At 53.2% G+C, this 14,247-nt stretch overlaps 1 protein-coding gene across 7 annotated transcripts in view; it reads right to left on the reverse strand.

Moving 5' to 3' along the window:
- The window catches only part of ZNF335 (zinc finger protein 335), a 25,792-nt gene extending 11,947 nt beyond the window's left edge, over positions 1-13,845 (reverse strand). For 3 of the 7 annotated variants that reach the window (XR_004312956.1, XR_004312955.1, XR_004312954.1), the window contains exons 1-16: positions 12,646-13,408; positions 11,098-11,338; positions 10,216-10,293; positions 9,652-9,957; positions 9,430-9,561; positions 8,461-8,607; positions 7,027-7,279; positions 6,770-6,947; positions 5,943-6,055; positions 5,031-5,049; positions 4,784-4,900; positions 4,617-4,693; positions 4,375-4,535; positions 3,392-3,624; positions 2,400-2,493; positions 2,185-2,279 (exon numbers count right to left, since the gene is read on the reverse strand). Coding sequence is in view for 4 of the 7 variants with exons in the window: in XM_014561748.2 (XP_014417234.2) it covers positions 2,185-2,279; positions 2,400-2,493; positions 3,392-3,624; positions 4,375-4,535; positions 4,617-4,693; positions 4,784-4,900; positions 5,031-5,049; positions 5,943-6,055; positions 6,770-6,947; positions 7,027-7,279; positions 8,461-8,607; positions 9,430-9,561; positions 9,652-9,957; positions 10,216-10,293; positions 11,098-11,338; positions 12,646-12,846 (2,445 nt within the window). In the remaining 3 variants the exon portion in view is untranslated. Of the gene's footprint in view, positions 1-2,184; positions 2,280-2,399; positions 2,494-3,391; positions 3,625-4,374; positions 4,536-4,616; positions 4,694-4,783; positions 4,901-5,030; positions 5,050-5,942; positions 6,056-6,769; positions 6,948-7,026; positions 7,280-8,460; positions 8,608-9,429; positions 9,562-9,651; positions 9,958-10,215; positions 10,294-11,097; positions 11,339-11,699; positions 11,798-12,645; positions 13,412-13,565 lie in introns of those variants that run through there. The other 4 variants (XM_014561748.2, XM_032461274.1, XM_032461273.1 and 1 more) reach the window with 4 other exon arrangements.
- Positions 13,846-14,247: the final 402 nt, after the last annotated feature.

A 14,247-nucleotide genomic window follows, 5' to 3' on the forward strand; every position in this document is an offset into this window, starting at 1 on the left:
CCATTTAAGAAAAAAAATGAGTCAGAGCTCTACCTCACATCCTCCTCCAAAGTCTGCTTCACATTGATTAAAGATCAAAATGTAATAAATAAAACTCGAAATATCTTAAACGAAAATGTGGATATTTTTATAATCCTTGGGATGGGAAGATTTTCCTAATCACGACAAAGGACGCTAAAACCTACAGCAAAACAAACCATAAAATGAGATCAGAAAACAAAGGGAGGTATTTAATGATCCATATTAGAGATAAAAGGCAGACTTTCCTCATATACACAGAGACCTTACCAAGTGATAATAAAAAGACTAATAATTTAATTGAAAAATAGATACAGGACACAGGTAAGTCAGAGAATAAGTAAAATGGTCTATGAACATACAGAAAAATTCAATCTCATTTATGACCACAAAATTACAAAATAAGACCATGACATCTACTCCCATCGCACAGAAGGGACCTGTAAAGACTGACGCTACCCAGTGCTGACGGGGCTGTGGGGAAACACACTCTGGCAGTGGTCATGTAATTAGCGTATCTTATTTTGAGGCTCCATACCTCGGGATCCATTGATTCTACTTCTAGGCGGCTTTTTAAAAAAACTAAAAAACATGTTTATGAGCACCTGAAAATGTGTGCACACTGGAGCACTGCCTTGAGTTAATAAAAAATTGGAAACTATCCAGTCATAAAGGACTGACAAAACTTCAGGAAATCTATCTGATGGAGTGATGTGGATAAGTCAGGACACAAGAGATGGGTGTGTGTGGCCAGGCGGTGCCTCATGTGCTATCGAGGGAAGAAAAGGCAGGCTGTCGATCAGCATGGGGAGTGTGATCCCATTTTTTGAGGATCACAAGATCTATGTGTTGGTGAGCTCATGGACAAAACTCTGCAGAAATGCTTATTAAGCTGTTCACAGTGGAAACTAAGGGGAAGGGAGGAATTTTACGGACTTTCTAAAGAGAATATTTTTTAATGTTCATTTTTGTTTGTTTGTTTTTTTTCTTAATGCTCATTTTGAGTTTTACAAGCATATGCTTTTGTAACCAGAAAAACAAAAACAAGAAACCCAAAATGCATGACACTGGCATGAGAACAGCAGACAGAGCAACAGAACAGAACTTGTCTAGAAACAGACTCCTGTACACGTGGGAATCTAGTGCACAATAAAGAGGATATTCTGAACCACAGGGAAGATTTGAGGATTTGATCTACTGCACTGGAAAACTTTTGGAAAAAAAATAAAGATAGTCCCCTACCTTTCTGTATACACCAAAAATAAATTCCAGGTGGAATAAAGATTTAAGTGTAAAAAATGAACCCCTAAGAAGAAAATACAAACGAATATTCATATAATCTTGAGGTGAAGGAGGCCTTTCTACGGATGATATCAAAGGCGAAAACTGTAACAAAGTGATACATTTGTCTAAAAATGTAAAACTATATAACCCCAAACACTGCAAACTAAACCCTATGAAGATTTCCAGGTCCAGCACCAGGCTTCCTCCTCCATGGAGTTTTGTCTGTCCCTGAGCAGCATGTTACTATTCCAAGTTCTTGGAAATTATCATTTCAAACATACGATCTACATCTTTTCAACAAGCTGGGAGACAAGAGGTGCTAACAACGTTTCCCTGCCTTAGAGAAGCACATGGGGAGAGGAGGGAGGCAGTGGGGTGGAGGAGGGAGAAGTAAAGACAATGAACTTGAGGGCTTCAGGTGCATGGAACAAGCAAGAGCTCTGAGCTGGAGAAAGCCTTGGGAGTCCGTCAGGCTGTGGGAGGTGGCACAGAATCAGGACACAAGGCTAGATGGAAAGCTACTTCAGACCCACAGGCACAGGACGGCCACAGAGCTAGCAGAAAACCAACGAGAACAGGGTCCCAGAAACAACAAGGGTCGTGCTTACTACTCAGCATGGTGGAGGTCGCTGTTGACTCCAGAGAGTGGAGTGGGAGATCCTTTGACCTCCCTGGCCTCTTGGGGCCTCCCTGGCACAGCTGGTCCCCATCCTCTGCATTTGTTTGCTCGCTGGGTTTCAGTGGATCTGTCTCCCCACTAACTGGGAGCTCCCTGAGGACAGGGCATGTCCGCTTCATCACTCTCCTCCCTCCACCCGTGTCCAGTGCAGAGCTGGCATCAAAGGTAGGCGGGCCGGAGAGAATTCCCAGCAGCTCACCCACCTGCAGGGCTGTGCCCCCCAGCTCCCGCTGAGTGCTCATGTTCAACAGCAGATCCAAGGCTGTCTGTGTGGCCATGGCAGTGGACTCCTCAGCTCCTGCGTTGGGTGAGACCCGAGCCTTAGAAAGGGCTAGGAAACTGGCACCCAATGCCCCCTTCCCCACCCTCCCCATCAGCACAAGCCCTGCCCCTGCTACCACCCTCCCTCAGAACTCACCTTGCTGGTAGATGATGGTGGCACCACCCAGGGTGTCAGAACAGAGCAGTGGGGGGTTCTCAGGGGACTGGAAAGGTGCTGCCTCTGGGGGGATCTGTGGGGCAGGAATATGGCCAAGTGTGAGAGGAGGCAGCTCAGATTTAAGTGCATCACTAAGCACTTCCTGCATGTCAGACACTTTATGTCTATTGGCTTGTTTCATCTTCACACAAGCACTTTTCAAGATGTTTAGAGCTCAATGCTACTGATGATCTGACTAAGGTTAAAGATCCCACAGCTAGTAAGTAGCAGAACTGGGACTTGGAACACAAGACCGTCTGACTCCAGAACCTCTCTGTGTTCTACCAGCACATTGTGATGGTCCATCTTTTGGGGCAGGCAATATACTTAACTACAAGAGTGTATTTCTCAGTCTCCCTTGCAGCTAGGTAAAGTGTGGCCATGTGGCTAAGCAGAAGCTTCTGGTAATGTTCACGAGGAAGGTAAGATGGCTAGATGGCAGGCATCCTTTTTACTCTCCCCCTAGCCCTTCCTCCTGCTTCTTGCTTGAGCTGTGGCTAGGAAGGCTGGAGCTTCTGCAGCCATACTGGATCATGAAGCAACCACAAATATTGGGAGCTGTATGCCTAGGATGACTGGGAAAGAATACTAAGAGCTTGGTTCCTGATGACTGACCATGGAACCAACAAATCAGCCCTGGGCTGCCGACCTTTGGACTTCTTTTATGTGAGAAAATGCTAAACTATTACCACAATTAAGCTAGTGATATTTTCATTCTCTAATACTAGTGCTAGAAAACCACCCCTAGTCTGAGCTTAGGGATGGCATTTGTGACCTCAGCTGTTCTTTACCATAATCCAGAGAGGCAGAGGTCATTTCGTTGTACCCAAAGTGCAAATGGGGATGTTGGGGTTGGGAGAGGTGGCATCATACTGGCATTCTTGCCCTGCCTGCAAACCTCTTCTGTCTGCTGCCTGCTTGGCTGAGCTTACCTCAGGAGGCCCTGGGGAGCTGGGTGGTGGTCTAGGGGCTGCACTATGCTGCTGCTTCAGCTCCTCAATCTGCTGCAGAGAGAAGAAGGGGCGACGGCGGGAGGGGGGCTCCTCAGGGTGGCGCCGCCCCCATTCCTCGAAGCTGCTAGCGTGCCGGCACCGCACGTGCAGGCGTAGATTCTTCTTGTGCCTTGTGCTGAAGTGGCAGTACTCACAGGCAAAGGGCTTGGCCCCTGCAGGCACACGTGAAGGGGCGCTTGGGCTTGCCTACCCCCTCTAGGAAGCCTTCCGTGACCTCAAGGCCCTCCCCAACTATTCACTCCCAGAGATGTGTGCTCAAGCTCAGGGAACATATGCTCTGTCCACTCCAGTGGGCCGGGACACAGACGAACCAGGTCCACCTTCCACATTCACAGCCTTCCTGTGAGAGCCTATTTTTAAGGTCACTCAACCATGGCTCCTCTTATGAATCACCTCCCCTCAGGGAGCCAGGATTCCAACTAAAGGACCCCTGGCTCCCTTTCTCTAATCTTCCCCAGCGTGCCTGCCAGAGGGCTGTACACCAGTGAGGAGGAAGAACCAGCTTTCACTGTCTATCCTCCGTGGGCCAGCTTCAGCTGCTTCATCTGCCAAGGGCAGGGCCTATGGATGACCCGTCTCTAGCCCCAGCGCCCAGCACAGGCAGGGCTCAGGAACAAATGGAACTCACTTTTATAACAACCACATGGTTGGTATCCCCCCTCTCACTGCTAAGAAAGGCTCAGAGAGGACAAGTGACTGGCCCCAGGCACACAGAGAAGAGCTGGCTGAGTTAGAGTCGGAGCTGAGGTTAGAGTGCGTCCTAGAGGCGATTCCCTTGCAATTGAAGGGCAGGGGCTGCCGAGGCCAGTGGGGAGGACAGAGCTGAGCCTCCGACTGGGGGCCACGGAGCCTGAGGGCTCACCATCCATGGTGGGGTGGGGCTGGGGCATGGCCAGCCTGACCTGTATGCTTGACTGCCACGTGGGACAGTAGGAAGTCCTCTCGGAAGGTGCGGTAGGGGCAAAAGGTGCATTTGAAGGGCTTGTCGCTGACATGGGACAACTGGTGGTTCAGCAGTGCTTTCTTGTCCTCACAAACAAACTCGCAGAACTCGCACTTGAACCTGGAGGTGGTCAGAGGGGGAAAGCTCAGTGTTCGGGTGCGACAGGGGTGCTGCAGTCCTAAGGCCTCCTTGTCAGTGTACCTGCGGTTGGCGACAGCCTGGATGTGCGTGAGCAGATGCATCTTGAAGGTGTAACGTTTCTTAAAGGACTTCCCACACTGCGGGAGGGCGGAGTGAATTAGATGGGGGATCCCCCAGGCAGGTCCTCACCCCGACCCCACACCAGCCCTGCCCTTGGCCCTACCCACCTTGTCACACATGTGGGGCTTCTCTGTGCTGTGTGTCTTCATGTGCTGTGTGAGTCTCTTCTGCATGGGGTAGACACGGCCACACACGGGGCAGGGGAAGGAGCTCAGCTTCGGGGTCTGGGAAGGGACAGGAGGGGCCAGACGGAGAGAGGAAGGGAGGAGGGAGAGTGAGACCTCATCTCCTGCCCTCACCTCCATAAGTGGCCCTGAAGCAGGCTCTCTTCCCGAGTCAGGGCCCCAGACTCACCGGATCTGGTCTCTTTTTCCTGGGGGAGAAAGGCAGAGGAGTCAGACCATTGCTTCCCCAAGCCCAGCCCAGATCCTCTCCCATCAACCAGACCCAGGCTCAGCCCTGAGTGTCCCCAGGCCCCACCCAAGCCCCTTTCTCTTAGAACAGTGTTTCCCCAACTGGAGTTTGCTAGGGAAAATGTGAAGAGATGTGCTATAAACAGGTTTTGCAGTCAACTAAGTTTATTCAAGAGTACATTCTCTCTCTGTGTCACAAAATATATTTGCATTTTGAAGGTTCTAAGAAGTTCTGCAGGAAAGAGAACTGTCAAACCAGGTGTTTGACCTGGTGTCCCTAATCTTATTTAGACATAGAATTAATTAGTTAATTATCTACTTACCTATCTAATCCATCCATCTATCTATTTAAACCTAGACACATCTTGGAGAGCTGGCTTTCCCACAAATAGATCGAGTCACTGTCCTCATGGATCCCCGTATCCAACCTTTGCTCACACTGCACCCCTGTGCATCTCACTCCTTCCTGAAGCTACAGATCTAGTTATAATTCAGTGAGTAATCACTAGGCCCCTAAGGGTTTTTGTTTTTCATCCTCTTGTCCTAGGTCTGCTCTATCAGGGCTGTGAGATAGCATGGGCCTGGAGCCTGGAAGATCTTTAGATCATTCTCTGATCCCCTTTAGGTACACGATTTCCCTTAACCCTGACAACGACTCCCATTTTGCAAAACTTGAAGTAGGAAAGAGACCAAACAAGGCCCTGCTACTGCTCTACTCTGCTGTGATCTGGGATGAATCGCCTTGCCTTCCCCATGTTTGTCATGTGCCGCGAATGCAGCTTACTCAGAGCAGGGGCTTGGTAAATGGGAATCTATGGTGACCCTTGGCCTCTGCCGCCCCATCTGCACTGACCGGTCCCGGCTGTGCACCGCCGCGTGCCGGATGACGTCCTTCCGATAGACGCTGGTGTAGCTGCATTCGTCACACTTGTACGGCTTACTGCCCACGTGATTGAACATGTGCTCCTGTGAGAGAGGCAGAAGGACGGCACTGGGGCACAACCTCCCTTCCTGCCCACCTGCCCAGTGCCCACAGCCTGAGAGTTGCCCCTTCCCCACTGCACTCTGGGACTCCCCCCTCCTCCAGGGCAGGGTTCCACAGAACAACTTCGCATCCAGGGCCCCATGTGAGGGAGGAAGTACGGTATGCAGAAAGCACAGGGGCTCTGGCCATCCGTGCTCAAGGTATCTCAACATCTGCCCATGACAGCCAACTCTGCCTCTCTTTGTGCAAGCCAAGCTGCAGTTTCCTGGGTCAGATACCTATATGACCTCATCAGGCTGTGTGAGGATAAAATCAGAGTGCCTAGGAGGCCCGGGATAAAAGATGGGCTCGGGCTACTGCAGGCCCACCTGGCACCTCCGGGTAGAAAAGGAGCCCCTCTCCTGAGACACGTTACTGCCACCTGCTGGAAGAGCTTCTAACACACTGAATTAGACTAAAGCAGCTTTGCTGCCACCTGCCAGGTGTGGCGGGGAAGAAGCAAATCTCTGAAGATGTGAGACCGCCACGCAGTGTGTGCCCACCTCTGACATCCTCCAGTGAACCTGTGGCCCAGACATACCCTGCAAAGGGGCAGGAGGGTGCCCGGTCCACTCCCTCTCAGGGCCTTCTCCTGCCCAGTGTCCCTTCCTCCTCCTGCCCTGGCCCGTGCCTGCCTCCCGCCTCCCTCCATGCACCTTGAGTGAGGACCAGCGGCGGGAGCGGTAGCTGCACTGCAGGCACTTGAAGAGCTGGGGGTCTCCAGCCTCGTGGGAGTTGACGTGGAAGCGCAGGTCCTCGTGGGACAGGAAGCGGGAGCCGCAGATGCGGCACAGGAAGGGCCTCAGGAGCGGCTTGGGCGACTTGTAATAGTACCTGTCAGGAGGGTGTTGAGGAAAGGTCTGGCTGGGTGGGGGGCCTGGCCGCCGCCGCCCCCCATCTCTGCTCCGCATACTTGCGGTATTTCTTGCCCAGGAAGCGCCTGGAGGGTCGACCACGGCGGCGGGGTGGGGCGTCAGGCTCGTCCTGACAGGACAGCTCCGTGTTCTCCGCATCTGACTGGCTCACACCGGGTTCCACTGGGGGCTTGTCAGCCTTGCCCAGGGCCACCAGGCGTCCGGGGCCCGAGGAGCTGGGGGCCTCGGGGTCTTGTGGCTCTTGAGGGCTCTGTCCACTCTGGGAACTCACTAGAGGCTCTACTTCCACACCTGCCATGGACACACCAGAACAGATGTGGACAGGTGTGCCAGAGGCCAGGCAAAACATGCCCCCCACACTGTCAGACCACTGATGGGCATGCCAGGTCACAGGACTGACACACACAGCCTGTGGTTAGAGGGCAGCATGGACACCCGCCCTCTGACATGCCATTAGCATGACTTTAACAGGACAGTCTGGAGCAGTAGCGAGAGAGCAGGGACCGCCCAGCCAGGAGACCTGCATGTAGGCTGAGCTCTGCCACCAACTTGCTGTGTGTCCTTTGGCAAAGCCACTCCCCTCCCTGAGCCTCATTTTCCCTATCTGTCAAACAGAGCCTGTAACTGCTGCTGTAGTGACCTCGCAGAAACATTCTAAGATCTGGGGAGCAAGAGCAACACTTAAACACTGGTTTTCCAGAGGGAGCCCAGGTGGCAGAAGGGCCAACGGGAGGAAGGAGAAGACCCCACTATACACGCTCACGAAGCCTTTGTAGAATGAACAACGCAACGTGCTACCTATCCAAAAACATCAACACTATTCAATGTGATGTTTTAAAACTTAAAAAAGTGAAGCATGCAGTGCTGGTAACATCCTGTTTCTTGACTGGAGTACCAGGTTACTAAGATGCATTCACCTTGTGAACACTCACTGAGCCGGGCACTTAGGAGACATGTGCTTTTTTCCACACATATATCTTGGTAAAAAGTTATTTTAAGAAGGAGACTCAAAAACATAACACCCCTCCCACCTCCAAACAGCTACTGTGGGTCTTTTGTATCTATTTAACCCTTGAAACAATCTGAAGAGGCAGGTGCTATCACCTCCATTCATAAGGGAGCGGGAGATTTAAGAAACAAAGTTTAAAAAAAAAAAAAAAAAAAAAAGGAAGTGAAGCGACATGCCCCAGGTCACGCGTCTGCTAGGCTGCAGAGCTGGCACTCACACCCGCAGCAGGTCTTTCCTGTCCCTTGCCCTAACGCTCTACGTTGTGCTCCTCAGACACAGCTTCAGGCCTCAGACTTGTCCTCATTTCAGTAATAATTCTTAAAACTTTCCCCTTGATGAGCAGGCCTGGTCACCCTGGTGGGTTTCAGACTGCTGCTCTGCACAGCACACTCAGTCCCCAGGCTCCACAGAAGCAAGCAGGGAATGAGGCCATCCCTGAGGCCCACCCACGTGGAAGTCTCACCATCCGGGAGGTCCGAGGTCTCCACGCGAGGCAGCTTCCGGGGCCGGCCAGGTCTCCTGCGGGGTCTGGGTGTACTGGGAGTAGGGCGCTGGGGCCGTAGCTGCCGGCCCCGGGGCTCGTCCTCAGCCGGGTTGTAGTCACTGTCCTCTGTAGAGACGGCAGAGAAGGTGGGCATCAGTTTCGACCTTTCAGCCCTGACCCCTTGCCAGCTCCCCTGGAAAGAGGCCCACTTCCCCAACCCTGCCTACTCCTTCCTTCAAACCCATCAGTGATGCCTCCTCCAGGATGCCCTCCTGATATTCCCCTGGCTGACTGTGAGTGTCCCTATCCAAGCCCCTGCAGTCCTTTCTCTGCACCTTTCCTAATGCCTACCACTAGCTCAAACGGCACCTTTATGCAAATTAGAAAGCACCCCTTCCTCAACACACTTTACAGCCAATGTTAGAAAATACTTGTAATAAACATTCAAGTCTACAAACTCTGCAACTTTGCTATCCAATGCGGGGGCCACTAGCCATATGTGGCTATTGTGCACTTGAAACGTTCCTAGTCTAAAATGAGACATAATTTAAGTGTAAAACGCACACTGGATTTCCAAAAGTTAGTATGACGAAAGTAACTATTAATTTTTTATAATGATTGCATTTTGAAATATTTTAGACATCATGGGTAGACAAAATAAATTATTAACCTTAATTTCACTTTTTTAATACAGCTATCAAAAATAGTACATATGAGGCCTGCATTCTATTTGTTGGGCAAACATCAATGTGACCCTTAGATATGGTGCTATTTTTCAGTGCAGTCTGTACAACTGCACACAAAGGTCCTGGTCCCCAAGCCCCAACTCCTGTCTTATACTGGAGGTGCTTCTAGCTGTGTCTGTGCCAGTTCTCTTCCTAGCCCTCCATGGGGGCCAGAGGGAGCTCAGTATTTGCAGATGTGGGTGGGGGTGGCACGGTAGCCTACCTTCCAGGTCGTCAATGGCACCAGCATCTACGATGTCATCGTCATCTTCCTCCTCTGGCCCCTCTTCCTCCTGGGTCTTGGCCAAGGTGCCCCACTTCCGCAGACGTCCCTTTTTACCAGCTGCTGCTGCTGCTGGGGACAGGATGACAAGCCTGCCACATCTGACCCTAGGCACCCTAGCTCCACGTGCGCAGTCAGGCAAGCAGGCTGCTATTCACACACCTGGGCGGAAATGCCGCTCCCGCATGTGGCGCAACAGTGTGGCTTTGGTGCTGCTCCGGTACTGGCACATCTTGCACTTGAACTGCTGCACTACCACCACCTCCATCATGGCCTCCAGGCTCTGCAGGTCTGGCTCCTCAGTGCCAGAACCCAGGCGGGGCTGTGCTGGGGAGCTAGGCCCACCCTGTGCCTCTTCAGGTGGCTCCAGGCATGTGGATGTAGACGTGGGGCCATCGGCAAGAGCCTCAATGGCTGCCAGGCTGTGGGCCAGGGCAGAACTCGACATTGGCGATGCCATGGGGGCACCTGGTGGGGGTGGTAGTAAGGGAATCAGAGGGAAGGAAGTGGAAGGGGAGGTTGACCATGAGCTACAGCTACCCCCTCCTAGGCAGGTCCAGGGATCCTAGAACCCAACTCCCCACCAGACTAACAGTGGGGAAACTGAGGCCTAGAGCAGTGGATAACCTACCTGCCAAGATGACACGTTGAGTCTGTGGCAGAGCCTCTGGCTCTTACTCCCTGACCCACTAAATGGTTCCCTGGGTCTGGTGCCTGGGGTCTTACCATCGTCTGGTCCCTGTAGGATCAGGTACCGTGTGGTCTCGGCCCCGCTACCCTCAGCACTGGTCACGGTGATGCAGCCTAAGCAGAGATGTGGGGAGGGGATGCCCAGCTGATAATGACAGTTGTCAATGCCCACACTCATTCTTACTTACCCATGATTGTGAGCCAGCTGCACTGCCCCTCTGAGCCTCAGCTGCCCCGCTGCCCACCTCTCGTCCAGGGCAAGGGTGTTAGGAGGTCTGGTGTGAGTGACATGCTGGCCCAGGAGCCAGTTCCCAGCTGCCTGCCTTAAACCATTAAACATGGAGGGTCCCCTCTTTCCTTGCCAAACTTCTCCAAGGTCAAGGCCCTGCTCCTGCATCATTTTCTTAGGACTGGTTTTCTAGACCATCCCAGGGCTTTTCCAGGTACTACAGCCCTTACATACATCTTTAATAACAGAAGGTAGCGTGGTCAATCATGAGCACCAGCTCTGGAGTGAGACGGTCTGAGCTCATGGCCCAATGCTTGCTGATGACAGCGGGTATGTTATTTTATGTCCTCTGTGCCTCGCTTAGCTTTCTCATCCAGACTGTGGGGATAATAATAAAACCTACTTTTTGGGGTTACCAAGAGGATTAAGGAGCTACTGCATGTAGAATATTTAGAACAGACCTCAGTACAAAGTTAGGAATTACTGTTTCTATATTTAGTGAGTGCTTCTCATGTCAGGCTCTGTACTGCACTGTCTCATTAAACCTTCACATCATTTACCACCATGAGACCAGGTTACTGTTCCCATGTTACAAACTCAGAGTGGTAAGGTTATTTGCCCGAGCCTGTACAGCTGGTTCTGCAGGGAAACCCCTGTGGGCAACTCTTGCTCCAGGCGGCCTGACTCACTCTGGATGAGGTCGGGCCCGATGGTGGACTCGATGATCTTGTCGATGGCTGAGCCCAGGTCTGAGGAAGAAGCCGTGCAGTCGGACACCAGCATGTTGGGGTCTGGGAGCGCACTGGAGTGCACCAGGGCTGGGGGGCCACCTGTCACCCCTGCCTCTGGCCCATGGGAAACAGAAGATGAATCAGGGAGGTAGCCATGGGGCAAAGGGTCTGTGCTGGAGCTGCTCTCAGATACCTCCTCCTGCGGGACAGGAAACAGGGAGAGAGGGAGTTCAGGAGCTAGGGATGGGGCAGGGCAGGCTGCCACCCACCTGGGGCCCCTTGGCCCAAGGACATGGTGAATGGAGCCACCCACACCCTCAACCCCATTGAGGACCAGTGGGAGAAGCTCTGTAGTCACGGAGCCTCCCAAGAACAAGCCCCCGGATCCCTGGCTCTGGTCAGGTAAAAGGCCTCACACCCTCCACACCCTCCACAAAAGCCAGGTGGACCTGTTTTCATTGGGCTTTCGAATAAGCTAATCCCCTCTGCCTGAAATACTCCCCAGCACCATAGCATGGCTAACTCCTACCCAGCTTTCTCATTGCCCATTTAGATGGTACCTTCTGGGAAGGTGACTCTGACCCCTAATGCCAAGTTAGGACCTCTCCGTCTTCAATGCTGCAGGCGTCTGTGTCCCCCGATCTCATCATGGTTCACTCTGCAGTATAAGTCTGCCTGGTCAGACTCTACCCTCCATAAGGGCCAGGACCACATCTTTCTCGTGTCCTGCTGTATCCCCAGGGTCCAGCACAAGCTGGGCACATGGTAGGTCCATCTCTGCTGAATTAATGAGACCCGTGGACCCCAAAGTGAGGGCTACTGTTGGGCACCCCTATAATGTGATGTACTGAAAATGATCACTGCCTTGCAGATAATGACAATGGTAATGGCTAATACTTATGAGTGCTTACCATGTGCTGAACACTGTTTTAATTGCATGTATCAGTTCATTTAATTTCCCCCCAAAATCTACTGAAGCAGGTACTTTACAGATGAGAAAAGTAAGACTACAAATTGGGTAGCTTGTCCAAGCTCACAGAGCTAAGAGGCAGCAGAGCCAGGAGGAGACTATTTTACAAAGCGTTTCCAAGAAAATGTCTGGTAGGAGCTCACAACAGAGCACCCTCAGCAACTGATATTTCTACTCCATTTTACAGACCCAAGACTGAGGCTCAAATAAGTCTCCCAGTGAATCAGAGGTAGAGCCAAGACTTGAACCTACATCTCAAAGAGTGAGGACAATGAATAGCACAGTAGATCTGGATCCTGGCTCTGTGCCTCAGTTTCCTTCTCTGTAAGATGTTGAAAAGAACGGTTATGTGTCTTACAAGGTATGAAGCTTAAATGAGAAAATCCATGCTAGGGGCTTGGCATGATGCCTGGCTCACAGTAAACCATAAACAAATATTAGTTATAAGCAAGCCTTGCAGACTGCTTCCCCTTGGCTGCCAGGCTCTGCTGCCTGCGGTCCCTGCTTCCACCCACGCCGGCCAGCACGGTCCATACCAGAGAGCTGCTGCCGCGATCCGAGCTCTGCCCCACACCAGTGTCGTCGGCCTCCGCCGGCGCTGGGGCGGCCGCGGCGTCGCTGCTGTCGGCCGACACGGCTTCAGAGGTGCCCACACCCAAGCCGCTCTCAGAGGGCTCCTCGGGCCGGCCAGGCCTAGGGGCCGCGTCGCTACTGCTCTCCACCTCGTTCTCCTCCATCGGCTCCGAGGGCCGCCCGACAGGGGGGCGCAGGATCCGGAGCCTTCACTCTGCGAGAGGAGCCGATGGGGTCTGGAACAGGTGGGCCTCCTCCCCAGCCCCGCCGGCCCACCCAGCTGCACCCGTGGGCCCATTTCGCTGATGCAAAGACTGAGTTGTAGACAGGGTGGGGCTTCGCTCGTGCAGAGCGAAGGGAGCTTCGGGAAAACATGACCGAGAAGCCTTGCCTCCCAGTCTCGGGCCCTTCCCCCATCCCCGGGAGGGTGGTCAATGGCGGGTAATCTTGACCCTTTCCTCCTCTCCTCCATGACTCCCGCAGAGTGGTTCGCTGTAAGGGCCCCGTCGGACTCAGTGGTTCAGCCCTTCGGTCCCCCGAGTCCCCCCGGGTGCAGGGTCGGTGGTACAGCCCGCAGGCCCCCTGGGTCAGCGGCTTGCTCCCCCCTCCTCTGGTTCCCGTGCGGAGGGGGCTGACAGCTACGGTCCCGGGGCCTGGAGACTCGGGGCTGTCCCCGGCGCTGCCTGCGCTCCAGGCCCGACGCCATCTTGTGGCGGCGCCGGTTTCCGCTCAGGCAAGTGCGAGAGCGACTAAAGGGCCTGGGACCCCGGGGCCCTGTTCGGGCAGCCCCGCCGGCCCGGACCTCGCCGCCGGATATCCCCGCAGTGTTGCCCCACTTCACGGCAGGGTGCGGTGGGGCGACCTGAGTCCACCTGACGCTCACCTGACGCTTTCGTAACCGCGTTCCTCTCCGACTCCGGCATCGATGAGGTCGCCATCCTTTTTCCCTTGCTGCGGAGGGACCCATCGGCCTACCGTAGGCCGGAACTACTTCCTACGACGATACGGAGAACGATAGGCTTCCAGTGTACCGGAAGGTGGCCCCAAGGCCTCACAACCATAAGCGAGTCCGAAGAGAATCTAGAATTTTATATGTCGCCTAGTGTGAGAGACTGAGTCCACTAGGGGTTGGGGACTACTTTCACGGCGGAGGCATACATAGGATGATTATGTGACGTAACTGCTGGGTCCCTTCCCTGGGCCGCAGGGTTGGGCGCGGCTAAGGCTGGTCCCACTTCCTTGGGCGTGGCTCCCGGTGGCCACGCCTTTCCCGGAACAGCTCCGAAAAGCGAGCAACCGGGAAGATTTGGCTTGGCTCGGAGACGAGGAAATGTTACCGGCTTTTAACCGATTAGTTTACATTCTCATCGAACCCAATCAAATCCTTCCCGATTAGGTTTGATAGTCGTGGGAGGAGGGGAACATATAATCTTTTTACAGATGGGGAAACAGGCCTGGAGATGGAAATGGCTGGTCCAAAGTTACAAGTAAAGGGACTCGGGTTGTAAGCCTGGATGGCTGGAGTTGGGGAAGGGGAGAGTCAGTTCTCTGCTCGTAGCTTTGTG

The sequence above is a fragment of the Camelus ferus genome, chromosome 19 (assembly GCF_009834535.1).
Source record: "Camelus ferus isolate YT-003-E chromosome 19, BCGSAC_Cfer_1.0, whole genome shotgun sequence".
Classification (NCBI taxonomy): domain Eukaryota; kingdom Metazoa; phylum Chordata; class Mammalia; order Artiodactyla; family Camelidae; genus Camelus; species Camelus ferus.